This window comes from Erinaceus europaeus, chromosome 7 (assembly GCF_950295315.1).
Source record: "Erinaceus europaeus chromosome 7, mEriEur2.1, whole genome shotgun sequence".
NCBI classification, from domain to species: Eukaryota; Metazoa; Chordata; class Mammalia; order Eulipotyphla; family Erinaceidae; genus Erinaceus; species Erinaceus europaeus.
Window position 1 is genome coordinate 1,454,713 of NC_080168.1, and position 25,739 is coordinate 1,480,451.

The window sequence follows — 25,739 nt, forward strand, 5'->3', positions numbered from 1 at the left end:
GAAACGGAGAGAAGAGGGAAAGGGGGGACAGAGGGGAAGACAGACACCTGCAGACCTGCTTCACCGCCTGTGAAGCGACCCCCCCCCACAGGTGAGGAGCTGGGGGTTCAAACTGGGATCCTTGTGCTGGTCCTTGCACTTTTGCCATGTGAGCTTAACCCACTGTGTTACCACCTGGCCCCCAATTTCCCTCAGTTTCTATCCAAAACAAAAAAAAGAAAAAATGTTTAAAAAAATACATAAATAATAATAATATAATAAAAATTTTTAAATGTGAGTGTGAGCTGTGCATGTGGATAGGTGTGAGCAATTAGCTCCAGGTGTGAAACGCATGTGCACAGGCTGAGGAGAAAGCACAGTGTTCGGGTGGGGGCATAGCATAGTGGTTATGCAAAGAGACTTTCATGCTTGAGGCTCTCAAGTCCCAGGTTCAATCCCCAAAACAGCCATAAGCCAGAGCTGAGTAGTGTTCTACAAAGGACTGGTGTAAGAATCCCTGGGAACTCAGTCTGAGAGTCAGGGTGGGGGATTGAGTGGGTGCATAGCACAGGCGGGCTAGAGACTCACCGGGCTGGGGAAGGGCAGCTGGGCTGAGCTGTGAGCATGGGACTGGGGCGGCACAGGGCTGGGGGCTCTGGAATGAGGGGGATGGAAACACGAGGCTAGGGGCGCAGGACTCGGGGACTGCAGGGGCTGGGGGCTCAGAACTGAGGGGGTGAAGGTCGCGCTGCAGGAGTCGAGCTGTGGGGTGGGGTCTTGAGACTGCGAGCCTGGGGGCTGGGGAGTGCAAGGTCTAGGGGCGCTGGGCAGAAGGGCAAGGGGACCGCTGGGCTGGGGACGCAGGGTGCCGTGAATGTGGAGTTTGGAGCTGCGAGCGCGGGGTTCAGGGACCGCAAAGGCTGGGGGCGCAGGGTGCGGGGACCGTGGGGGTAAGGGGCGCAGGGACCCTCGGGATTGTAGACGTGGGGGCTGGGGAGATCAGGGCTGGGGGAGATGGGATGCACGGGGACTGAGAGATCAGTGGGGGGTGGGGCTGGGGGCGCAGGTCTTGGGGGGCGGGAACCACGGGGGCTGGAGGATCAGTGTTCGGGAGCTGTGGGGCTGGGGGCGCAGAGCTGGAGGCGGCATCCACATGAGCTGGGGGCGCAGGGCTAGGGGAGCACGGGGCTAGGGGCGCAGGGCTGGGGCTGTGGGGTGGAGAGGAGTGGAGGGCGGGGCTCAGCTGGTGGGTGTCTGGGTTCCGAGGGGGCGGTGCTGCGGGCGGCGCTTCGAGCCGGGTTCTCGTGGCCCCGCCCGGCGCGCCCCGCCGAGTGACCGCCCGCCTGGCCATTTAAACCTCCTCGTCTGGGCGGGGCCGGCCCGGAACAGGGTCCCGCCCGGCGCCTTCCTCGGAGTTCTGGGAGACCAGCGGCCGAGAGGCGTGGGCGCAGGGCACGGAGCCCCCGACTGCGCGGCCCGGCCCGAATGCCCTCGGCCCCCGGCCACTGCGGCCAGGAGCAGCCCCGCGCCCCGCCGCATCCAGGCCGCCCCCGCTACGCACCCCAGGACCCCCTGTACCCCCGAGGCCTTCGCCGCCCCCTCTGTACCCCCGAGCTCTCTGCGCCACTGCTGCGCCCATAGCCTCCGCAGTGTCCAGCGGCACCCCTCTGTGCCCCTGAACCGCCTCTGTGTCCACCCGCACCCCCTCTGCGTCCCTGCACCCCCTCTGGGTCCACTCGCACCCCCTCTGCAACCCTGAACCCCCGCTGTGTCCACCCGCACCCCCTCTGCAACCCTGAGCCCCCTCTGTGTCCACCCGCACCCCCTCTGTGCCCCTGAACCCCGTTGTGTCCACCCGCACCCCCTCTGCAACCCTGAACCCCCTCTGTGTCCAGCTGCGCCCCGACCCCCCTCGGTGTGCAGCCACACCCCTCCCCGCCGCCCAGAACCCCCGCCGTGTGCAGCCGCACCCCCTCTGCACCCCGGCTGCTCCGCAGCAGAGCACCCCAGGCCCGCGCCGGCCACTCCCTGCACCCCTGCCGCAGGGCCGTGGACCCCAGCCCCTCCCCGGTCCGGCCATGCCTGTGGCCGCCGCCTGGCCGCTGCTGCTGGCCGCCGCGCTGGGGCTCGGGGCGCGTGGGGCGCGGGGCGCGGTGGCCCTGGCCGACTTCTACCCCTTCGGCGCCGAGCAGGGCGACGCCGTGACTCCCCGGCAGGACGACGGCGGCTCGGGGCTGCGGCCGCTGTCTCAGCCCTTCCCGTTCTTCGGCGCCCAACACACCGGACTCTACGTGAGTAGCGGGCCGGGGGCGCGGGAGGGAGCCTCGCCGGCCGCCAGCCACTTGGCTCTGGGCAGCCAGAGGTGGAATGAGGACAGGCTTCCTCCTGCGGCCAAGGCCGGACAGGCCCCTGGCGGTAGCGGGCGCCCTGCCTGGACGCGGAGCCCGCAGAGGGGTCCTTCCCCCTGGCCCTGGCACGTCACCGGGGTTGCAGCTGAGGTCTCCCTTTTTGGGGGGGCATCTTGTCCTCTCCAGGACCCCCAGTCCGGGGCACTTAGCTCCCTTCACTGACACCTGAAGCCCTGTGAGAGCCGGACCCCAGGAGGGGTGCTGGAGGGGGAGGCTGCACGTTGGCCTGAGCCTCTCTGTCCCACCCCAAGCCCAGCATGCCTGGGCACCTTAAAGGGTCCCCCTCACCACTGGGGCACCCAAGGGGTGGCCCCCACTGTCAGCTAGACACGTGTTCACGGCTCTGGGCTCTCACCCCACCCCCACCCACCTAGCCCAGCGCCCACCACCCCATCCACATGTTCGATGGTGCCCTCCATCCTCCATGCCACCCCCCTCACACACACCCCCAGCATCCTCTGTCATCACTGGCCACTCTGGCTTGGCAGGGATATCTGGTACTTCTCTATGTGGGTGCAGCTCCTCTGGCCCAGGACTGGGGCACAGGGCAGGCCTGACTGCGGGCGGGTGCACCTGGAGCCAGCAGAGCTGTGCAGCTGAGGAGCTCCCATTCTCGCGGTGCCCTAGAGGAAGAACACCACCAGCCTGGGCATTCAGCCCCAGGGACGGGATGGGCTGCCACCAAAACCAGAGGCCTGGTCAGAGCTGGGTGCTCCTGCCCAGAGCCGCTCCTCACAGAAGCAGCTGGTCTGCACACAGCTCACCACTCTGCTTCTCTTGTGCAGCAGGGAGACGACAGGATTCCTACAGGAGCCACGCCCTGGACACCTTGCCTGAAACAGCCAAGCTCCCTAGCCAGGGAAGGGAGGGGCAGGGAGGCAGGGTGTGGAGGCCAGGAGAGAGAAGAGAAGGGGTGAGCCCATGGCAGGAGGGCCTCACGAGAGACCCCTTAGTGTTCCCTGCTTCAGTCCTTGTCCAAAGTGTCAGCCAGCTCAGGTGTTGGCCCAATTGAGGGCATGACATAGCTCAGCCCGCACCTCTGTCTTCCGTTCCCAACCTTTTGCAGCTCCCTACCGCCATGTGGCAAAGGACAGGCTGTTGAGTGGGTGTGGATGGATGGATGGATGGATGGATGGATAGGTAGATGGATGGGTGAATGGATGGATGGATAGGTAGATGGATGGGTGAGTGGATGGATGGATGGATGAATGTATAGGTGGGTGGGTGGATGGATGGATGCATGTTTGGATGGATAGGTGGATCGATGGGTGAATGTATGGGTGGATGGATGGATGGATGGATGGATGGATGCATGGTTGGATGGATGGATGGATGGATGGATGGATGGATAGGTGAATCAATGGGTAAATGTATGGGTGGGTGGATGGATGGATGGATGGATGGATGGATGGATGGATAGGTGGATGGATGGGTGAGTGGATGGATGGATAGATGAATGTATGGATGCATGGATGTATGGGTGGATGGATGGGTAGATTGATAGGTGGATGGATAGGTGGATAGATGGGTGAATTGGGTGGGTGAGTGGATGGATGGATGGGTGAGTGGATGGATGGATGGATGGATAGATGGATAGGTGGATGGATGTGTGAATGGATGGGTGGATGGATGCATGCAATGGATGCATGGGTGGATGTATGTATGTATGTATGTATGGATGGATGGATGCATGGATAAGTGATTGGATGGGTGGATGGATGGGTGGGTGAATGGATGGGTGAGTGGATGGATGGATGGATGGATGGATGGATGGATGGATGGATAGGTGGGTGAATGGGTGGGTGAGTGGATGGATGGATAGGTGGATGGATGGGTGAATGGATGGATAGGTGGATGGATGGGTGGGTGGATGGATGGGTGGGTGGATGGATGGATGGATGGATGCATGGATAGGTGGTTGGATGGGTGGATGGATGGGTAAATGGATGGGTGAGTGGATGGATGCATGCATGCAATGGGTGGATGGATGGATGGATGGATGGATGGATGGATGGATGGATGAATAGATGGGTGGGTGGGTGAGTGGATGGGTGAATGGATAGATGCGTGGATGGATGGATGGATGGATGGATGGATGGATGGATGGATGGATAGGCAGATGGATGAGTGGGTGGGTGAGTGGATGGGTGAATGGATGGATGGGTGGATGGATGGATAGGTGGATGGGTGGGTAGGTGAGTGAATGGATGGATGGATGGATGGATGGATGGATGGATAGGTCCAAATTGATAGGCAGGGTGATATAGTTGAATATAGATGTGTGGATTGATGAGTGCTTGGCTGGGTGAAATTTACTTGATCAGATGACTGGATAGAGGACAGAGGGATACGGATGGATGGATAGGTGGATGGCTGGATGATAAATGGGTGAGTAGATGGATGGATGGATGAATGAATGGTTGATGGATGGAGAAATGATAGGTCAAAGGATGGATGGATAGTTGGATGGATGGATGGATGGATGGATGGACGGACTGCTGGTAGGTGATGGATAGCTGTAGGTGATGCTAGCTGTTGTTCTGGTTTTAAATTGCCATTTATTACAGGCAGTAAAGCCCCTCACCACCCCAGCCTCAAACACGGTCTCCCAGGCTTTCCACCTGAATTTTTCTTGATTTTTCCTCCATCAGGGAAGTCCTGGCTGCTGTAGTCGTCTCTCCAAATGTAGAGACGCCCCCTGCTGGCTCTGGATCTCGTAGCCTCAGAGCAAATAGAAGCCGGCGGTCCGCACACACACCTCCTCCTCCTCCCAGTCTCCTTAGCACTGCTGCTGCCCCCAGCTGGGCTGCTGGATGAGGGGGAGTGGGGGTGTCTCTTCCACTTGAGGTTCCTTGCTCCTCGTGGTGTGCGTGCCGTCATTTTTATGAAATCTGAAAGCATGTCTCAGCCAAGGCTCTTTTCCCCTCAGCAGGCTTTTCTCCACTCCCATCCAGTCTCAGACTGTAAGAAGCAGCTGCCCTGGGGGCCTGGGAGTCCTGGGGGCTTGCCTACATGCTCTGTCTTTTTTTTTTTTTATCCTTATTTATTGGACAGATGCAGCCAAAAATCAAGAGGAAGGGAGATACAGAAAGGGAGAGAGACAGACAGACACCTGCAGCCCTGCTTCACCACTCACGAAGCTTTCCCCCTGCAGGTGGGGACCAGGGGCTTGGACCCAGGTCCTTGTGCGCGGTAACGTGCACCCAACCAACTGCACCACTGTCCGGCCCCTCCCATGTGCTATCTTCTGTCTGTCCTTCCTCATAGTCAGAGATAAGCCCACACATCCAAAACCCAAGAATGGACTAGGGAGAGCTGGAGAAAGAAAGTCACAAAGGGAAAGAGTTGGTCAGCTGCAATTAAGAAAAAAACAAGGATGTTCAGGAAGTCGGGCGGTGGCGCAGCGGGTTAAGCGCACGTGGCGCAGAGCGCAAGGACTGGTGTAAGGATCCCGGTTCGAACCCCGGCTCCCCACCTGCAGGGGAGTCGCTTCACGGGCGGTGAAGCAGGTCTGCAGGTGTCTGTCTTTCTCTCCCCCTCTCTGTCTTCCCCTCCTCTCTCCATTTCTCTCTGTCCTATCCAACAACGATGACATCAATAACCACAACAATGTTAAACAACAAGGGCAACAAAAGGGAAAATAAATGAATATTTTAAATAAAAAAATTTTTTTAAAGCATGTTCAGTGGGGAAGCAACTACAGAAGCCAGACCTTCCACCTTCTGCATCCCACAATGACCCTGGGTCCCAGAGGGATATAGAATAGGAAAGCTATCAGGGGAGGGGAAGGGATACTGAGTTCTGGTGGTGGGAGTTGTGTAGAGTTGTACTCCTCTTATCCTATGGTTTAATCAATGTTTCTTTTATTTTTTATTTTTTTTTTTTAACCAGAGCACTATTCAGCTCTGGCTTATGGAGGTGCAGTGGATTGAACCTGGGACTTTGGAGCCTCAGGCATGAGAGTCTGTTTGCATAACCGTTATGCTATCTACCCTCCACCCTAATGTTTCCTTTTTATAAATAAAAAATGAAAAAAGAGAAAAACAAGCAAAAAGGGGGGGGCGGGCTATAGTGCAGCGGGTTAAGTGCACGTGGTGCAAAGCACAAGGACCGGCGTAAGGATCCCAGTTCAAGCCCCCAGCTCCCCACCTGCAGGGGAGTCGCTTCACAGGCGGTGAAGCAGGTCTGCAGGTGTCTGTCTTTCTCTCCCCCTCTGTCTTCCCCTCCTCTCTTGATTTCTCTCTGTCCTATCCAACAATGACATCAATAACAACAATAATGATAAACAAAAAGGGCAACAAAAGGGGGAAAAAATAGCCTCCAGGAGCAGTGGATTTGTAGTGCAGGCACCGAGCCCCAGTAATAAACCTGGAGGAAAAAAAAAAAAAAAAAAAAACAAGCAAACAAAGACTGGGGCCCAGTGGTGGTGCGCCTGCTTGAGCGCACACGTCACATGACAGTGCGCAAGGACCCAGGTCCAAGCCCCTGGCCCCCACCTACAGGGGGGAAGCTTCATGAGTGGTGAAGCAGGGCTGCAGGTGTCTGTCTGTCTCTCTTCTTACCCACCCCCTCAATTTCTCTCTGTCTCTATCCAAAATAAAAATATTTTTTAAAAGAGTTACTTAAGCAAAGACTTTTTTTTAATTTCTTTATTGGGGAATTAATGTTTTACATTCAACAGTAAGTACAATAGTCTGTACATGCATAACATTCCCCAGTTTCCCATTTAACAATACAACACCCACTAGCTCCTCTGTCATCCTTCTTGGACCTGTATTCTCACCACCCACCCACCCACCCCAGAGTCTTTTACTTTGGTGCAATACGCCAATTCCATTTCAGGTTCGACTTGTGTTTTCTTTTCTGATCTTGTTTTTCAACTTCTGCCTGAGAGTGAGATCATCCCGTATTCATCCTTCTGTTTCTGACTTATTTCACTCAACATGAATTTTTCAAGGTCCATCCAAGATCAGCTGAAAACGGTGAAGTCACCATTTTTTATAGCTAAGTAGTATTCCATTGTATGTATGTATATATACCACAACTTGCTCAGCCACTCATCTGTTGTTGGACACCTGGGTTGCTTCCAGGTTTTGGCTATTACACATTGTGCTGCCAAGAACATATGTGTACACAGATCTTTTTGGATGGGTGTGTTGGGTTCCTTAGGATCTATCCCCAGGAGGGGAATTGCAGGGTCATAGGGTAGGTCCATTTCTAGCCTTCTGAGAGTTCTCCAGACTGTTCTCCACGGAGGTTGGACCCATTGACATCCCCACCAGCAGTGCAGGAGGGTTCCTTTGACCCCACACCCTCTCCAGCATTTGCTGCTGTTACCTTTTCTGATGTCTGACATTCTCACAGGAGTGAAGTGATATCTCATTGTTGTTTTTATTTGCATTTCTCTGACAATCAGAGACTTGGAGCATTTTTTCATGTGTCTCTCGGCCTTTTGGATCTCTTCTGTGGTGAATATTCTGTCCATGTCCTCCCTCATTTTTGAATGTGGTTATTTGTTGTCTTGTTGTTGAGTAAGCAAAGACTTCTGGCCTGCCCAGGCAAGCTGTCTCATGTGAGCTCTTTGATGCCAGGCAGACCGCCTGCCCGAGTCAGGTCCCTGCACTGCCCATCCTGTTGTGCCAACACGTCTGTGGAAGGGCTGGCCGGGCTCTGTCCTGTGGCCACTGCTCCTTTGCCAGAGTACTGGGCTGTGCTTGTTCTCTGTATCCTATACGACAACAACATCAATAACCACAATAATAACTACAGCAACAATAAAAAACAAGGGCAACAAAAGGGAAAATAAATAAATAAAAAAATTTAAATAAAAAAAAAGAATCAGATTGCTCTCCACAAACTAATTCAATGGCACTTACTGTAGAGAGATCAAATGGGGGAGGGGGGTGCACTGGGTTAAGTGCACATAGTACTAAGCACAAGGACACGGGTTCAAGCCTCCACTCCACACCTGCAGGGAGGTCGCTTCACAAGTGGTGAAGCAGGTCTGCAGGTCTCTCTCTTTCTCCCTTTCTCTCTCCCTTTCTCTTTCTCTCTCTCTCTCCTTCTCCCTCTCCCTCTCTCCCTCTCAATTTCTCTCTGTCCTGTCCAATAAAATGGAAAAAAAATGGCTACCAGGAGCAGTGCCGGCACCACGCCCCAGTGATAATAACCCTGAAGGCAAAAAAGAAAAAAGAGAGAGAGAGGCCAAATGGTGAAAGACGGACAAGACTGAAAGCGGACAGTCATCCACGAACAGTTCTGCGCGTCGTGTCGTAGCTTTCCTCACGCAGCTCGGGCGCTTGGTGTGGGCCTCACAGCTCGGAGAGCCACCTGCGAGGTGCTGGCGGGCACGTCACCTGCCTCTGGCGCCTCTCTGGTACACAGACCAGCCGCCTTCTGCCTGTCAGCCCTGTGAGCGGCCGCCTCGCTGCCTGCCGTGGTGTCAGCTCCAGGAGTCTCCTCAGGCCTTCCACAACTCTTGCCCCACCATCGCAGCTGGGCGGCGTCTCCTCCGACTGGCTTGTCGTCTCTCATTCTCTTTTCTCGCTTTCCTTCTTCGCCTTCCTTTGGGGAGGAGTGCACGGGGGTGCTCGCGCCTTGTTCTCCTGTCTTTATTCCTTCATTTTAAAAAAAAATTTATTTATTTATTCCCTTTTGTTGCCCTTGTTGTTTTATTGTTGTAGTTATTATTGTTGTTGTTGTTGTTGTTGGATAGGACAGAGAGACATGGAGAGAGGAGGGGAAGACAGAGAGGGGGAGAGAAAGACAGACACCTGCAGACCTGCTTCACCGCCTGTGAAGCGACCCCCCTGCAGGTGCGGAGCCAGGGGCTCGAACCGGGATCCTCATGCCGGTCCTTGTGCTTTGCACCACGTGTGCTTAACCCGCTGCTCTACCGCCCCATTCGCTTTTCTTCATTTTTTATTTGTGATGAAGGGTGGGTTACAAACTCGTATGTTACAATTACAGCTCCCCACGCCACACCCACCACCAAAGCTGTGTCCCCACGCTCCCACCTTGCAAGGAGAACCACCAGACTTCTCGCAAGTCTCAGCGTGTTTGCTTCTGTTTTGTTCAAGTTCATGCGTATCAATTCTCTAGATTCCACAGATGAGTGAAACCGTCTCGTCTTTCATCTTTTTACTTATTTCACTAAGTAGCATCACCTGTTCCATCCATTTTGTCCCAAAGGACAGAAAAATCATCTTTTTGATTGCAGAGTAGTATTCCATGGAATGTATGTCCCATAATTTCTCTAGCCAGACATGATGATGGGCATTTAGACCGCCTCCACTCTTTGGCTGTTGTAAATAATGCAGCTGTGAAAGTGTCCTTTGGGTCAATACCTAAGAATATTATTCTGGATCTTAATGTACTTCCATTTTTATTAGTTGAAGAACTCTCCGTACAGTCTTCCAAAGGGGCTGCCCTGTTTGCATTCCCACCAGAAATAAAGGAAAGTTTCTTTCCCTCCACAACCTGGTGAACACCTGTCATTTCCTTTTTTTTAATGTTTTAATTTTATTTATCTATTACTGGAAAAGACAGAGAAATTGAGATGGGTGGAAGATAGAGAGAGAGACAGAGAGACACCTGCAGCCCTGCTTCCCCACTCATGAAGCTCCCCCTGCAGGTGGGGACCAGGAGTTCGAACCTGGGTCCTTGAGCCCTATAACGTGTGCACTCAACCAGGTGCGCCACCACCTCCCCTCTTTTTTTTTTTTTTTTGCCTCTTTGTGTGATCTTTAAACCAATCAGTGTCTTTTTCAGATCTATTTTTCAAAGACTTACTTATTTAGCCATCTCTCTATGAGAAAGAGAACCGAAGCGCCCTCTGGCCCGCGCCATGCCTGGCAGCAGCTGACTGAACCCACTCTGCAGTCCACAGCGTTGCCCACTGCGCCCCCTCCTGGCCCCCGGCAGCCTTTCTGAGTGCTGGGCTGCCTTCCCCACCGCCACAGTCCCACTGGCCGGTGGCCGCTCTCTTCAGAGCTGTGGGGTGGGTGTGGAGGCTTCGCCGTGTCCGTGAGGTGCTGACCTGTGTGTCCGTGCGGGCTTGACGTCTCTTGGTCTGAACTTGGCATTAGTTCTCTGGAGCCTCATAGGATGCTAGGAACCCTTCCTCCCAATTCTATTCTCTGAGAGTGTAGCCAGCTGGGGTCCTTTGCTCTTGATCACTTTTATACAGATTTATTTTAATATATATATACATATATAGGGAGTCGGGCGGTGGCACAGTGGGTTAAGTGCACGTGGTGCGAAGCACAAGGACCGGCATCAGGATCCCAACCCAGCTCCCCACCTGCAGAGGAGTTGCTTCACAGGTGGTCACTTTTCCATCTCTCTCTGTCCTATCCAACAATGATGACATCAATAACTACAACAATAAAAAAAACAACAAGGGCAACAAAAAAAGGGAATGAATGAATAAATAAATATTTTTAAAATAATATATATATTTAATGAGAGGCTATCATTTTTTATATATTTACTTATTAATTTTCCCTTTTATTGTCCTTGTTTTTTGTTGTTGTGGTTATTGTTGTTGTTGTTATTGATGTTGTTGTTAGATAGGACAGAGAGAAATTGAGAGAGGAAGGGAAGACAGAGGGGGAGAGAAAGACAGACACCTGTAGACCTGCTTCACCGCTTGTGAAGTGACTCCCCTGCAGGTGAGGAACCAGGATCCTTCCGCAGGTCCTTGTGCTTTGTACCACATGCGCTTAACCCACTGTGCTACCGCCCGACTCCCAAGAGGTTATCATTTTTTAAATGATTTATTACTAGATAGGGAACGAGAAATGGAGAGGGGAGGGGTAGATAGAGAAGAAAAGAGACAGAGAGACACCTGCAGTCCTGCTTCACCACTCGTGAAGCTTCCCCCCTGCAGATGGGGACCAGGGGCTTGAACCCGGGTCCTTGCACACTGACGGTAATGTGTGCGCCTAACCAGGTGTGCGCCCACCTGGCTCCCTGGACTTATTATATTTGTCTCGTGAGCTGCACAGAGAGGGAGTGTAGCAGAGCAGCACTCTGGTGTTTGGTGCTGGAGAGTGAGCTCAGGACCTCCTTCTTGCCAGCCAGAGTCTGTCACTGTGTCGCCTCCAGGGCCACTTTAATCATTGTCCTTAGTGATTTCACGATAGTTTACAAAATTACAAGGTAATCAGGGCCAGGTTCTCCATACCCACTGCCAAAGTCCTGTGCCCTACTGCCATAAGCATTGTAGTTCTCGGAAAGCTTGTGTACTCCTTTTAAAACTTTGGTTTTGTTTGTTTGTTTGGCCTCCAGGGTTATTGCTGGGTCTCTGTGCACTACAAATCCATGGCTCCTGGAGGCTATTTTTTTCCCCTTTTGTTTCCCTTGTTGTTTATTATTGTTGTTGTTATTAGTATTGTTGTTATTGTTGTTGGATAGGACAGAGAGACATTGAGAGAGGAGAAGACAGAGAGGGGGAGAGACAGACACCTGCAGACCTGCTTCATCACCTGTGAAGCGACCCCCCTGCAAGTGGGGAGCCGGGGGCTCGAACCAAGATCCTTGTGCCCGTCCTTTCCCTTCGTGCCATGTGTGCTTAGCCCACTGCGTTACAGCCCAGCCCCCTAAAGCTTTTTTTTTCAAATCCACGTGTCTCAGTTCTTTGCGTTCCGCGTATGAGCAGAACACCACCCTTGTCTTGTCTTCCGCCTCCTCACTTGGCCACAAAGCAGAATCACCTCCTTGCCGGGATAGCCTGAGGGTACTTCTTCCCGAGCTAGTGCTCTCTGGGTTGGAGAGAACTCAACTGGAGCTGATCTAGGCTGCTGTGTGGGAGAGGGATCAGGAACGCGTGCTGCACCAACTTCCGCAGGAGATACACTCTGGAACTCTCGGAGCCGGAAAGCAATTTCCAAGTGTCTTTAATCAGAAGAGCAGCTGTTTTTATACTCTCCAAGTAGGGTGGAAACAGGATGTGATATAGAGAGGGTGGAGAGAAAAGTGACTGGTGAAAATCAGAGTGTGACAAGGAGGGGGCGGAACAGGCGAGAATCCTATAACTGAACCACCAATGCCCTGGAGTGCTTTATGTAAAAGTGATTTATGTAAATAGACCAAACCTTTGGATCAGTAAAATCCCTATATAGGCATATGGTTAAGCAGAAGCCAGGGGGAGATGGCAACTACCCAACATCTCCCCCTTTCTTTTTAACTTTTTGCCATAGTATCAGGAGTGTGGGGCACTTTGTGAGGCAGGGAGACTGATAAGAGGCACACCTTTTTTGGGGTTCTACTGTCCCTCCTTGCTCAACCTCTCCGTGGAGAGAGAGACTAACAGGATTGACACACCCCTCAGGCTCAGGCCCTTCCAAGCTCAACCATATCCTCACAATTCCCCAACATCTTCCTCTTACTTAATGGCCATATATAACTGGGTCAATGTCTGTAAAAGGCTTCATCTCTGTCAGGGGAATAGCAGTGTAGGGGTGAACGGAAACCTGTTGGGAAGAAAGCAGAATGATAGTGTGTAAGTGTCTTTAAAAAGAACTAGCACAAGACGGAGGGATAAGTAAGAGTAGCAAGAGACAGAGTGAGCCTGATGGGTGGAGGAGTGGGGGCCTGATAAGCCGAGGGGCTAGAGGGGTGATCTGGCATTGCAAAATCCCGAGTCAGCCTGCTACAGTCATTCTTCAAGAAGTCCAGGAGTATAAAAGGAGTGTCCAGCAAGTTCTATAGAAGCATCAGTCCAATGTCAACGGCCAGGAAATAAATGCCACACGTCTATCTTGATGGAGGAGGACGGCCACCGGAACTTTTCTTCTCTGTAGAGAGTGACCTGGAACCGCCAAAACATGATGGGCGAAACAGAAGCAGGAAGAGCAGACACCGATGGTTGAGAGAAAGGCAGTAGGAAAGTCTTGTCCTTCGGAGTCTGTGAATCAGGTTCTCCAGATCGTGTCAGGTCACATCATGGGTTTCTGGGGATGGCTGTAATTGTGGGTGATGTCAGAGGTCAGGGGTCCAAGATGGATTTCTGTGGATTCTATATGAGCAGATGCTTCTTTATGCGAAGGCTTGTCATAGCTGTAGTCAATTACTTATGAAAAAACTTTGTAACAAATTAGAAGTTTACTACAATTGATAACTCAATGATTATAACTGGTTTAGGTATCTTTATAATTTTGTGTAAAGGTCATCTTACGTGACCTCATGTAGCAGTCTTTATATAGCAAAGTTTTCATACCGAGTTTAAGTTACATATATTGATTCTTGACTATTTTTACATTGGGTTTTTAAGCAAACTCAGGTTACTAGAGTTAACACATTTTAGTGACAATTTTTTTTTTTTTTGGTACATTTACAATATCAGATTGATGCCAAATTTGTTGTGGATTAATTTCCACAAGATAGCTTACAGGACATTTTTGTCCTCCAAAAATGTCCTGTATAGAGAATTTGTATTTTAACTTAGGAGATGATGAATTGTCACATTGAATATTTAGAGTTTTACCTTAAACACTCAGTTACTTAAATGAATTGATTTTACCTCTTCTCGTAAAAATGTAACTTCGAAGTTACGATTTAACTGTCAAGTTAATGTTTACCAAACTTGAAACACGCATATTAAACATATAGTTTATAACACACAGGAGGAGAAAAACTTGTAAATAAGATATATCATTTCAAATGTGAATTTAGAACTACTGTCATAGTTGAACCATCTTTACTCACACAGTTTAAGACTAAACATTTCATATTGATATCAAGACTTAAAAAAGAAATCAAAAGGGGGAATGAACAATTTTTGGACTGTTTCTGGACGTCTCCAGAAACCATGGCTGCGTCCAGCCATTTGATATAAAGTCAGTTAACTTTCAGAGTACTCTGAGCACAATGGGTCATACAAAAATTTTGGTCACTCAACTCACTCAATTTTTTTTTTTTCACTCACTCACTCACAAAACACAACTGGCCAGTCATAGCATAAGACATTCATTCGGGGGGGGGGGGGAGAGTTCTGTGAATCAGATTTTTTTTTTTTGATTCTGCCATGCTGTATTATGGATCCTGGGGTGCATCCTGTAGCCAGTCCTCTTGCAGCCAGTCTTCTTGCAGTGTTTCTTGTTCTTCAGGGATATCAGCACCATCATGTGGGTATTGCCGGACATGGCGGGCAGGAACCCAAACAGGCTTGGAGTAATTTTGTGGAAAAATATATGCGAAACCCCTCCCCATAGTCAACAGGGGGTCAGGTCCTTTCCAAATTTTATCAAGTGGGTCTTTCCATTTGACTTTAATAGCTGGGAGGGTGGGTGGTGTTTGCCAATGAAGAATTATAGGAGGTTGGTCGGAGTTTTTGTAAATATTAAAGAGATTTAATGTAGTTAAGGCTTTTGCCAGCTGGATATTAGGGGGGTACATTTCCCCTTTTTCTTTATTTAATTGAGCCTTAAGAGTTTGATGGGCCCTCTCAACAATGCCTTGTCCCTGTGGATTATACGGAATGCCTGTAGTATGAGTAATGTTCCAGAGGGAACAAAAATCTTTAAATTGTTTGCTGGTAAAAGCAGGTCCATTATCCGTTTTAAGTTGAAGAGGTAAGCCCATTACAGCAAAACAGGAGAGCATATGGCTTATAAGCTTTTTTGAGTTTTCTCCAGTTTGAGCTGTAGCCCACATAAACTTAGAGAAGGTATCAATTGAGACGAACACATATTTTTGTTTGCCAAAGTTAGGTATGTGGGTAACATCAATTTGCCAAAGAGCGTTGGCTTTTAAACCTCGAGGATTAACCCCTAGAGTCTGAATAGCAGGTGTTTTGATTAGACCTGCACAGGAGGAACATGTAGCAAGAATACGTTTTAACTGTGGCAGAGGAATATCAGGAAATCGAGCTCGAAGACCTTTAAGATTAACATGGGTTAGGGAATGAAAGTCAGCAGGATTAGAGACAGAGGCTAGGAGAATTCCTGTGGAGGCAAGGCGGTCAGCTGCAGCATTCCCTTCGGACAGGGGACCAGGAAGAGGGCTGTGGGAACGTAGGTGTTGAACATACAGTGGATGGGTTCGAGAACAGAGCATAGAGGCAATTTGAATTAAAAGAGGAGAAAGTGGGTTGTCATCAATTCTTACATAAGATCGAGCAAGCCATGGAAGTAAGTTAACAGTATACACACTGTCAGAAAAAAGGTTGAAGGATTCTGGTACAGCTTTTAATGCAAGGAAAACAGCATAAAGTTCTTTGTACTGAGGGGAATTATCAGGAAGTTCAGTAAAGAGAGGTTTGGGGTATTGCTGGTCTGGATAATATATAAGGGCAGCAGCTCCCTTTTTTCCACCATCAGTGAACACTGTAGGAGCAGAGGGGATGGGATCTCGAGAGAAAAGTTTAGGTACTAGTAGAGGCAACAGAGGTAAAGAAGCTATCAAATTATTAGAGGGAAAATGATTATCTAATTGTCCTGGAAAACCCATTAAACTTATGGCAAAACGAGAATGGTGGCGTATGAGCCATTCTGTATCAGTGAGAGAAAACGGAAGAATGATTGAATCTGGTTCCCTTCCTAAGACCTGAACCGATCTGTTTCTTCCTTGGCGAACCATAAATGCTAAGGCATCAATCTCGGTAAGGAGTCTTGGAGCTCCGCCTACTGGCGTATGAAGCCATTCGAGAACGCCATGTTTCTGCCACAATGCCCCCACTACCGTGGGGGTGGAGTTAAAGATTAGAAGATTTACTGGAGAGGAGGGGGAGAATCGAACGAGGTGCATGTCCTGGAGAGCCTGGTTAACTTTTTCCAGAGCCAAGGATGCTTCGGGGGTTAACATACGCTTTGAGGAGGGCTGTTTGTTTCCTTTTAACAGATCGAACAGTGGTTGCAGGCAGCTCGTAGGCAGATAAAGATACTACCTAAGCCAATTCAAATTTCCAAGAAAAGTTTGTAAAGAAGCAAGAGTGAGATTAGAAGGAAAAGTAACACAAGGTTTTAAAGGACGAATCTGCGTTAGGGAAATCTCTGAGCCTAAGAAAGATATTGGAGGGATTAGCTGTATCTTCTCAGGAGCTACATTAAGTCCACTTCTCTTTAAGGCAGGGATTAGAAAATCACGTAGGGCGGAGAGATCTGTATCTAATTCTCCCCATATTAACACGTCATCCATATAATGAAAAACCTTAAGGCCCTTATGAATATATGGGAAAAGGGCAGATTTAACAACCTCTTGACAAATAGTAGGACTATTAGCCATGCCCTGGGGCAGTACCACCCATTCAAATCTATCGGCAGGGCTGGCATTATTAATAGAAGGAACAGAGAAAGCAAAACGTTTACAATCTTGTGGGTGTAAGGGAATAGAGAAAAAACAATCCTGTATATCAATAGCTATGATTGGAATTCCTGTGGGAATTGCGGAAGCAAGAGGTAAACCCCTTTGGGGGGAGCCCCAAACCTGCATGGTTTTATTAACTGCACGAAGATCTTGGAGGAGGCGCCATTTTCCTGAGCGCTTTTTAATTACAAAGACTGGAGTATTCCATGGGCTCCGAGAATGATGAATGTGTCCCAACGATAACTGCTCTTGGACGAGTTTTTTTTTAAATTTCTAGCTTCTCCCCAGGCAAAGGCCACTGTTCCACCCAGACAGGCTCATTAGAAAGCCAATCTAAGCGGGGAGTTCTGTTACGAACAGTGGCAGTTAGTATTGGGGGTGCTGGTTGGGTCTAGCAGTCTCACAGGAGTGAGTGTGGTGTCCTGCAGAGGTGTCTGAGGATATCACTACATCTAAAGATTCCAGCAAGTCTCTTCCCAATAAATTGGTGCTTATATCAGCTATTAAAGGCTGAAAGCGTCCGGTAGTCCCTTCTGGATCTTCCCACACAAGGGAATCTCGTGTGCGGAATGCCTGAGTCAATCCTCCAACACCATGTAAGCGTGGTCCTGGGAGGAGTTCCCAACTCTGGGGAACCTCTGCTTGTCTTAATATTGTCTTATCTGCTCCCGTGTCAATCAAACACTTAAAAGGAATATTACCAATCTTTACTGTCATAGTTGGGTGACCCCTTTCTAAAACAGGGGTGGTCCATAAAATCTCAGGCTCTGAATTCGAGCTGTTCTCTTGCTCCAGCCGGTTATTTCTATGCTGGAAGTTCCCACATACCACAGGTTCCTCCTTCTGCTCACCCTCTGTTATTGTTACTTGGCGTGGTGGGTATAGCGACGGATTGGGTCCCAAGCTGGGCTTCTGTTTGTGGAAGAAGGGCACAGCACCAAGCGGGCGACCTGCTTCCTTCCCTCTTGGGGGCGGGGCTAAGGGAAGCCCCATACCTAGTTTAAATCCCTGTTTACATTTGGCAGAGGCGTGCCGTTCCTATGGAACCTTGACCAACAATCTCTCCTCCAGTGAAATCCTTTCTGGCATCTGGGACAAGGCATTCGTGGTCTCTGATTCCCTGTCTGGAGGCGGGGTTGCCCTGATTGGAGGCGGGGTTGCCCTGACTGGAGGTGGGGTCGCCCTGACTGGAGGCGGGGTCGCGGTCTATTTTCTGGACATTGGTTACGCCAATGCCCTTGGCGACCGCACTGAAAGCAAGCTCCTTTTTGCTTATGTAAGGTAGCTGCATAGGCCTGTAACATAGGTCCTTGAAAAGAGCTTGATCTGAGATCCTGTGTAGCTAGAATCCAAGTATCTGGGTGTTCATTTTTAAGAGTGATACAGGCCTGTCGAAAATGCGGAAGCATTCCATCCCAGACTATGGATCGCAGAAGGAGAAAACGAGCATCAGGATTATAAATCTTCCTTTCCAAACTCGACTGGACCCTGGCAATGAATTTAGCGAGGGATTCATCAGGTTCTTGTTGCAGGGAGAGAATGGGGGCTGAGGCTGCTCCCATGGGTGGTGTTAATTGCTCCCATGCTTTTAATGCACACAGGCGTACTTGATCAAAATACCCCGCTGGAAACTTGGCTTCCGCCTGTTGAATCCCTGTTTCTAATTGGCCTGTTCCAAACAATGCATCAAAATTCCCCTCTGGCTGATTTTGAATATTTTTCCGCGATTGTTGTAAACATTCATCGCGAAAGAATGCCTCCCATTGCAGGAAGAGGGGGCCTGGGAGTGTAGCACGAGTCACATCTCTCCAATCTTGAGGGGTATTAAGGTTCTGAAGCAGGCCTTGTAAAATGGACCTGGTCCATGGGGCATGAACACCGTCATCTTTGATAGCCTGGCGTAGTTCCTTCAGGTCTGTGGCGGAATATGGATACCAGGCCTGAAGTTTTTGTCTATTGGGGGCAACATTGACCGGAAATGTGTGGACTTCCTCTGATAAGTGTGTAGTGGTAGGAGGAGTCACTGAAGTGGAAGCTTCTGGACAAGTGGCCGAAGAAGTGGTTTTGGAGGCTACAGGAGAATTCGGACATGTGTCTATCAAAACAGGGTGGGGTGAAGAAGCAGCCGTGGAGGCAGCAGGAGGTTCCGGACACGTTTCTGCCAAAATGGGGGTGGCCGAAGAAGTGGCTGTGGAGTCCAAAGGAGAATTCGGACACGTGTCTGCCAAAATAGGGGCCTCAGGGCAAGATGCCAAAATAGGGGCCTCAGGGCAAGATGCAGAGGAATTAGGGTGGGTCAAGATCACGACAGGCCTTTGCTTCTTCTTGTTTTTAAGGTGCTGGTTAAGTTCTATGATTACTTCCTTTATCTCTTGGACCTCAGCCTCTAGTTTCTTAAGCCTTTTGAGAGGTTGCCCTATATATCCCTTAAAAGCTGCTATGATGATCAACAGGATATAAGGTGAAGCCCCGAGAAAAATGTCCCAGATATATAAAAATTGTATACTGGAAAAAGAATGCAGGATTTGGAAAAGATTTTCCATGGTGGAAAGATCTCCGGAAAACAATAAAAAAGAAAAAAAAATCACAGTGCCTTAACACAATATTGCAGATACCCAAAAGGTGTGTACTTATCTAAGATGTCTTCTTGTAAATCTGCTGCTTACGGGTCCCTGTTCCGGGCGCCAGATGCCGGGATAGCCTGAGGGTACTTCTTCCCGAGCTAGTGCTCTCTGGGTTGGAGAGAACTCAACTGGAGCTGATCTAGGCTGCTGTGTGGGAGAGGGATCAGGAACGCGTGCTGCACCAACTTCCGCAGGAGATACACTCTGGAACTCTCGGAGCCGGAAAGCAATTTCCAAGTGTCTTTAATCAGAAGAGCAGCTGTTTTTATACTCTCCAAGTAGGGTGGAAACAGGATGTGATATAGAGAGGGTGGAGAGAAAAGTGACTGGTGAAAATCAGAGTGTGACAAGGAGGGGGCGGAACAGGCGAGAATCCTATAACTGAACCACCAATGCCCTGGAGTGCTTTATGTAAAAGTGATTTATGTAAATAGACCAAACCTTTGGATCAGTAAAATCCCTATATAGGCATATGGTTAAGCAGAAGCCAGGGGGAGATGGCAACTACCCAACACCTCCTGTTCTCCCTGAGGACTCAGTCACCTTGCTTAGCCTGCAGAGTAGCATCCACTGAGATCTGCCACGTCACTTCTTCCTGCAGTCATCTGTGGACAGTGTCTAGGCTGCTTCCACTCCTTGGCAATTATGTATCGCGGCTATAAGCATGGAGGGGCACATCATCCTTTTGAATTAGAGTCCATGTCCTTTGGACACATGCCTGAGAGTGACATTGCTAGGTCCTAAGGTGTTTCCATTGTTTATTTGTTTAAGGACTTTCAAACTGATTTCTCTAGGGGCTGCCTCAGTCTGCACTCCCCCCAGCATCGGAGCAGAGGCCCTGGGTCTCCACAGCCTCCACAACCCGCCATTTCCTGTCTTGTTGACTCAGGCCATTCTCTCAAGTATGAGACGGAACCTCAGTGCAGTCTTAATTTGCATTTCTCTAAAGATATGTGATGTGAAGCTTTTTTTTTCTCTCTCTTATGTCTGTGGGTTATGTGTGTCTCTTCTCCAAAAAAAAAAAAAAAACAAGTTGAAATCTTTCCCCACTTTCATTTCCTGGGTTACTTGTTGTTAAACTGCATGAGTTCATTTTTCTCTGTCAGACTTTGCCACTCTGGGCTGACTTTTTCAGCTAGAAAGAGAGGCGGAAAGGGGAGAAGACAGCACAGCACCAAAGCTTCCTCCAGCGAGGTTGCCCGCAGGACATGAGCTGTGTGAGCTCTGTATGGATGCCTGATAGCAGGCCCTGGTCAAATGTGGGATGTGGGGAGATCTTCTCCCAGTCACTGCTGCAGCCTTGTTAATCCTTGTGGAGTTTTCTTTCACTGCACAGAAGCTTTGTCATTTGCTGTTGCCCCACTGATCTGTTCTTGCTTTTGTTTCCCTTGCCCACGGGGAGGTGTGATTCGTTCTCAGATGTCTGGTAGAATTCATCACAGGCTCCATCTGGGCCTGGCACTTTCTGTTTGGGAAGGTCATTCATTGTTGGTTCAGCATTTTTAATACACATGGGTCCATTTGAATAATCCCTTCTTAAAATTTGTTTATTTATTGAAAGAGAAAGAGAGGAGAGTAAGCCCCCACACCGATGGACATCTAATCTTTGACAAAGGGGCCCAGACTATTCAATGGGGAAAGCAGAGTCTCTTCAACAAATGGTGTTGGAAACAATGGGTTGAAACATGCAGAAGAATGAAACTGAACCACTGTATTTCACCAAATACAAAAGTAAATTCCAGGTGGATCAAGGACTTGGAAGTTACACCACAAACTATCAGATACTTAGAAGAAAATATTGGCAGAATTCTTTTCCACATAAATTTTAAAGACATCTTCAATGAAACAAATCCAATTACAAAGAAGACTAAGGCAAGTATAAATCTATGGGACTACATCAAATTAAAAAGCTTCTTTACAGCAAAAGAAACCACTACCCAAACCAAGAGACCCCTCACAGAATGGGAGAAGATCTTTACATGCCATACATCAGACAAGAGTTTAATAACCAACATATATAAAGAGCTTGCCAAACTCAACAACAAGACAACAAATAACCCCATCCAAAAATGGGGGGAGGACATGGACAGAATATTCACCACAGAAGAGATCCAAAAGGCCGAGAAACACATGAAAAAATGCTCCAAGTCTCTGATTGTCAGAGAAATGCAAATAAAAGCAATAATGAGATACCACTTCACTCCTGTGAGAATGTCAGACATCAGAAAAGGTAACAGCAGCAAATGCTGGAGAGGGTGTGGGGTCCAAGGAACCCTCCTGCACTGCTGGTGGGAATGTCAATTGGTCCAACCTCTGTGGAGAGCAGTCTGGAGAAGTCTCAGAAGGCTAGAAATGGAGCTACCCTATGATCCTGCAATTCCTCTCCTGGGGATATCTCCTAAGGAACCCAACATATCCATCCATAAAGATCTGTATACACATATGTTCTTAGCAGCACAATTTGTAATAGCCAAAACCTGGAAGCAGCCCGGGTGTCCAACAACAGATGAGTGGCTGAGCAAGTTGTGGTCTATATACACAATGGAATACTACTCAGCTATAAAAAATAGTGACTTCACCGTTTTCAGCTGATCTTGGATGGACCTTGAAAAAATCATGTTAAGTGAAATAAGTCGTCAGAAACAGAAGGATGAATATGGGATGATCTCACTCTCAGGCCAAAGCTGAAAAACAAGATCAGAAAAGAAAACACAAGTAGAACCTGAACTGGAATTGGCGTATTGCACCAAAGTAAAAGACTCTGGGGTGGGTGGGTGGGGAGAATACAAGTCCAAAAAGGATTCAGAGGACCTAGTGGGGGTTGTATTGTTATATGGGAAACTGAGGAATGTTATGCATGTACAAACTATTGTATTTACTGTTGAATGTAAAACATTAATTCCCCAATTAAAAAAAAAAAGCACAATAAAAAAAAAAAAAAGAGGAGAGCACTGCTCAGCTGTGGCATGATGGCCTGTTTGGAGCTTGAGCCTGTGGCCTCTGGAGCCTCTGACCTGTACACTGGTCCTCTCTGAGGCTGAGCTATCACTCCTTTGCTCAGATCATTTCTTCTTGTTCTAGTTTTGGTGAACGTATCTTTCCAAGAACTCATCCACTCACCACATGTGTGGTTGGCCATGGTCCTTCCCACCGCATCCACTCTCTGCTGCAGGGCGCCCGAATTGTTGCCACTGTCCCTGCTTTCCCCGCTGTTGGGCATTTGGTGCCCTCTCTCTCCATACATGAGGATGTCACCCCTATTTGGGGGGTGGCTCTCTTCACCAGGTCCTTATCTCCAGCTTCACTCACCTCAGCTGTTTCTTTTTTTTTTAATATTTATTTATGTATTCCCTTTTGTTGCCCTTGCTGTTTTATTGTTTTTGTCATTGATGCTGTCGTTGTTGGATAGGACAGAGAGAAATGGAGAGAGGAGGGGAAGACAGAGGAGGGGAGAGAAAGACAGACACCTGCAGACCTGCTTCACCGCCTGTGAAGCGACTCCCCTGCAGGTGGGGAGCCGGGGCTGGGAGGATCCTTAACCCGGACCTTGCGCTTTGCGGCACGTGCACTTAACCCGCTGCGCTACTGCCCGACTCCCCTAGATGTTTCTTTTCCCCCCGCTTTCTTTCCCTTTAATCCTCTCCTCGTCCCTTGTTTTCCTGAGGTGAGAATGTAGAGTCTTGTGTTTACAAGGGCTTCTCTTCTCTCCGGCACCGATCCTGTGTCACCCACACCTTTGATGAACTGTGCCAACTTTTGCTTTTTTTTTTTTTTAATTGCCTCTAAGATTGTCATTGGGCTTGGTGCCAGCACTACAAATTCATGGCTCCTGGCCCATATGTTCCTTTTTTTTTTTTTTCTATTATACTTGATAGGACAGAGGGAACAGGAAGATAGAAAGGGAGAGATACAGAGAAACACCTGCAGACCTGCTTCACAGCTCATGAAGCTTTCCCCCTGCAGGTGGGGAGCAGGGACGTGAACCTGGGTCTTTGCACATGGTGATGTGTGTGCTGAACCAGGTGCAACACCACAAACCCCCTGTGCTGTCATCTTGATCTGATTCAAAGTGTGTGGTGCGGGGCTGGGCGGTGGTGCATCTGGTTGAGCGCATATGTTACGGTGCACAAGGACCCAGGTTCAAGTCCCCAGTCCCCACCTGCAGGGGGGAGGCTTCATGAGTGGTGAAGCAGGATGTCTGGTGAACAGATGTCTCTGTCTTCTGTCTCCTCCTTCCTCTCAGATTCTGGCTATCTCTATCCAATAAATAAATAAAGATACTAATTTCTGAATGTGTGATGAGATCTTTGGTGACAGAGCGGTAATAAAAATAAGTATATAGGGGGCCGGGCAGTGGTGCACCCAGTTAAACACACATAGTACTAAGCACAAGGACTCGTGCAAGGATCAGGGTTCAAGCCCCCACTCCCTGCTTACAAGAGGGAAGCTTCATAAGCAGTGAAGCAGGTCTGTAGGTGTCTGTCTTCCTCTCTCCCTTTCTATCTCCTCCACCCTCTCAATTTCTCTCTGTCCTGTCAAATAAAATGGAAAAAAATGGCCACCAGGAGCAGTGGATTCGTAGTGCTGGTACCAAGCCCCAGCGATAACCCTGGAGGCAACAACAAAATCATAATAAATAACAATAATAATAAACGTATACTGGTTTCTCCAAGGCTCCTCTGGGGCCTGTGCATGCTCTAGAACTGTGTCGGGGTTGTCAATGCAGTCCCACTGGAGTTCAAGGGCAGACTTTGTTTTGTTCTCCCCTTTTCTTTTTCTCTTACTTTTTTTAAATACTGATTTATTCCCTTTTGTTGCCCTTGTTTTATTGTTGTGGTTATTATTGTTGTTATTGATGTCATCGTTGTTGGATAGGACAGAGAGAAATGGAGAGAGGAGGGGAAGACAGAGAGGGGGAGAGAAAGACAGACACCTGCAGACCTGCTTCACCGCCTGTGAAGCGACTCCCCTGCAGGTGGGCGTCAGGGGGCTCGAACCGGGATCCTTACGCCGGGTCCTTGCGCTTTGTGCCACCTGCACTTAACTCGCTGTGCTACCACCCAACTCCCTCCCCCGCCCCTCTTCTTGGGTGCAGCTGTGTCCTGGGGCCCAGCCTTTGTGCTGCCTGGGGGGCTTGTGGGGGTGAGTTCTCATCCTGTTGGAGGGAGTTTGACCGCTGAGTCGCCCCTGCCCTCACTGGAGCATCCTCCTTTCTTAAGTGAAGATCTGGAGCCTTGCAGCCCACTGGGGGATCCTTTTAGGCGTCATCCGTCAGGCAGGTGGGAGGGGTTCCGTAGGCCTCTGCCCCTGACCCCTGTCTCTCCCCCAGGTGAACAACAATGGCATCGTCTCCTTCCTGAAGGAGGTCTCCCAGTTCACGCCGGCCGCCTTCCCCATCGCCAAGGACCGTTGTGTGGTGGCCGCCTTCTGGGCAGACGTGGACAACCGGCGGGCAGGCGACGTCTTCTACCGGGAGGCGGTGGACCCCAGCACGCTGAGCAGGGCCAGCTCCGATGTGCGCCGCTACTTTCCCGAGCTCCCCGACTTCTCCGCCACCTGGGTCTTCGTAGCCACCTGGTACCGCGTGACCTTCTTCGGAGGCAGCTCATCCTCACCTGTGAGTCTTCACCACGTGCTGGAGGGAGCTGGTTCGGGGACACATGTCACTGTTCACAGAGCCCAGTGGAGAGAGCTAGACCCACAGGGCCTCCCACTGCCCGTGGGGGGCTGGCAAGAATGGGGACAGGAGGGAGTCGGGCGGTGGCGCAGCGGGTTAAGCGCACGTGGCGCAAAGTATGAGGACCGGCATAGAGATCCCAGTTCGAGCCCCCGGCTCCCCACCTGCAGGGGGGTCGCTTCACAGGCGGTGAAGCAGGTCTGCAGGTGTCTGTCTTTCTCTCCCCCCTCTCTGTCTTCCCCTCCTCTCTCCATTTCTCTCTGTCCTATCCAACGACAGCAACAACAACAACAATAATAATAACCACAACAATGATAAAAACAACAAGGGCAACAAGAAGGGGGAAAAATGGCCTCCAGGAGCAGTGGATTCGTGGTGCAGGCACCGAGCCCAGCAATAACCCTGGAGGAAAAAAAATATAAAAAGAATGGGGACAGGAAGCCTCATGGGTGGCACACATCCTGCCCCGAAAGCCAGGCCCAGACTGAAGCTCAGGATCCCCCAGCCACTCCCCCATCACTGTCCTCGCCTGCGCCCCCATGGTCACCAGCCAGGGGTGCTTGCCAGCCAGGGGTGCCGTGGTGCTCTCCCGCCCACTCTGAGCTCTGTCACCTAGGGTTCTTCTCGTTTATAGAAAAATTCCTTTTTTTAAAAAAGACTTTATTTATTAATTAATGAGAAAGATAGGAGGAGAGAGAGAAAGAACCAGACATCACTCTGACACATGTGCCACCAGGGATTGAA

General features: G+C 49.8%; 1 protein-coding gene across 4 annotated transcripts in view; it reads left to right on the forward strand.

The window, feature by feature from the left end:
* The first annotated feature begins 1,371 nt into the window (after positions 1-1,371).
* SNED1 (sushi, nidogen and EGF like domains 1) overlaps positions 1,372-25,739 on the forward strand; it is a 42,648-nt gene continuing 18,280 nt past the window's right edge. For all 4 annotated transcript variants that reach the window (XM_060193600.1, XM_060193603.1, XM_060193601.1 and 1 more), the window contains exons 1-2: positions 1,372-2,270; positions 24,648-24,935. In XM_060193600.1, coding sequence (XP_060049583.1) covers positions 2,058-2,270; positions 24,648-24,935 — 501 coding nt within the window. In that variant the 5' untranslated portion in view covers positions 1,372-2,057. The remainder of the gene's footprint in view (positions 2,271-24,647; positions 24,936-25,739) is intronic.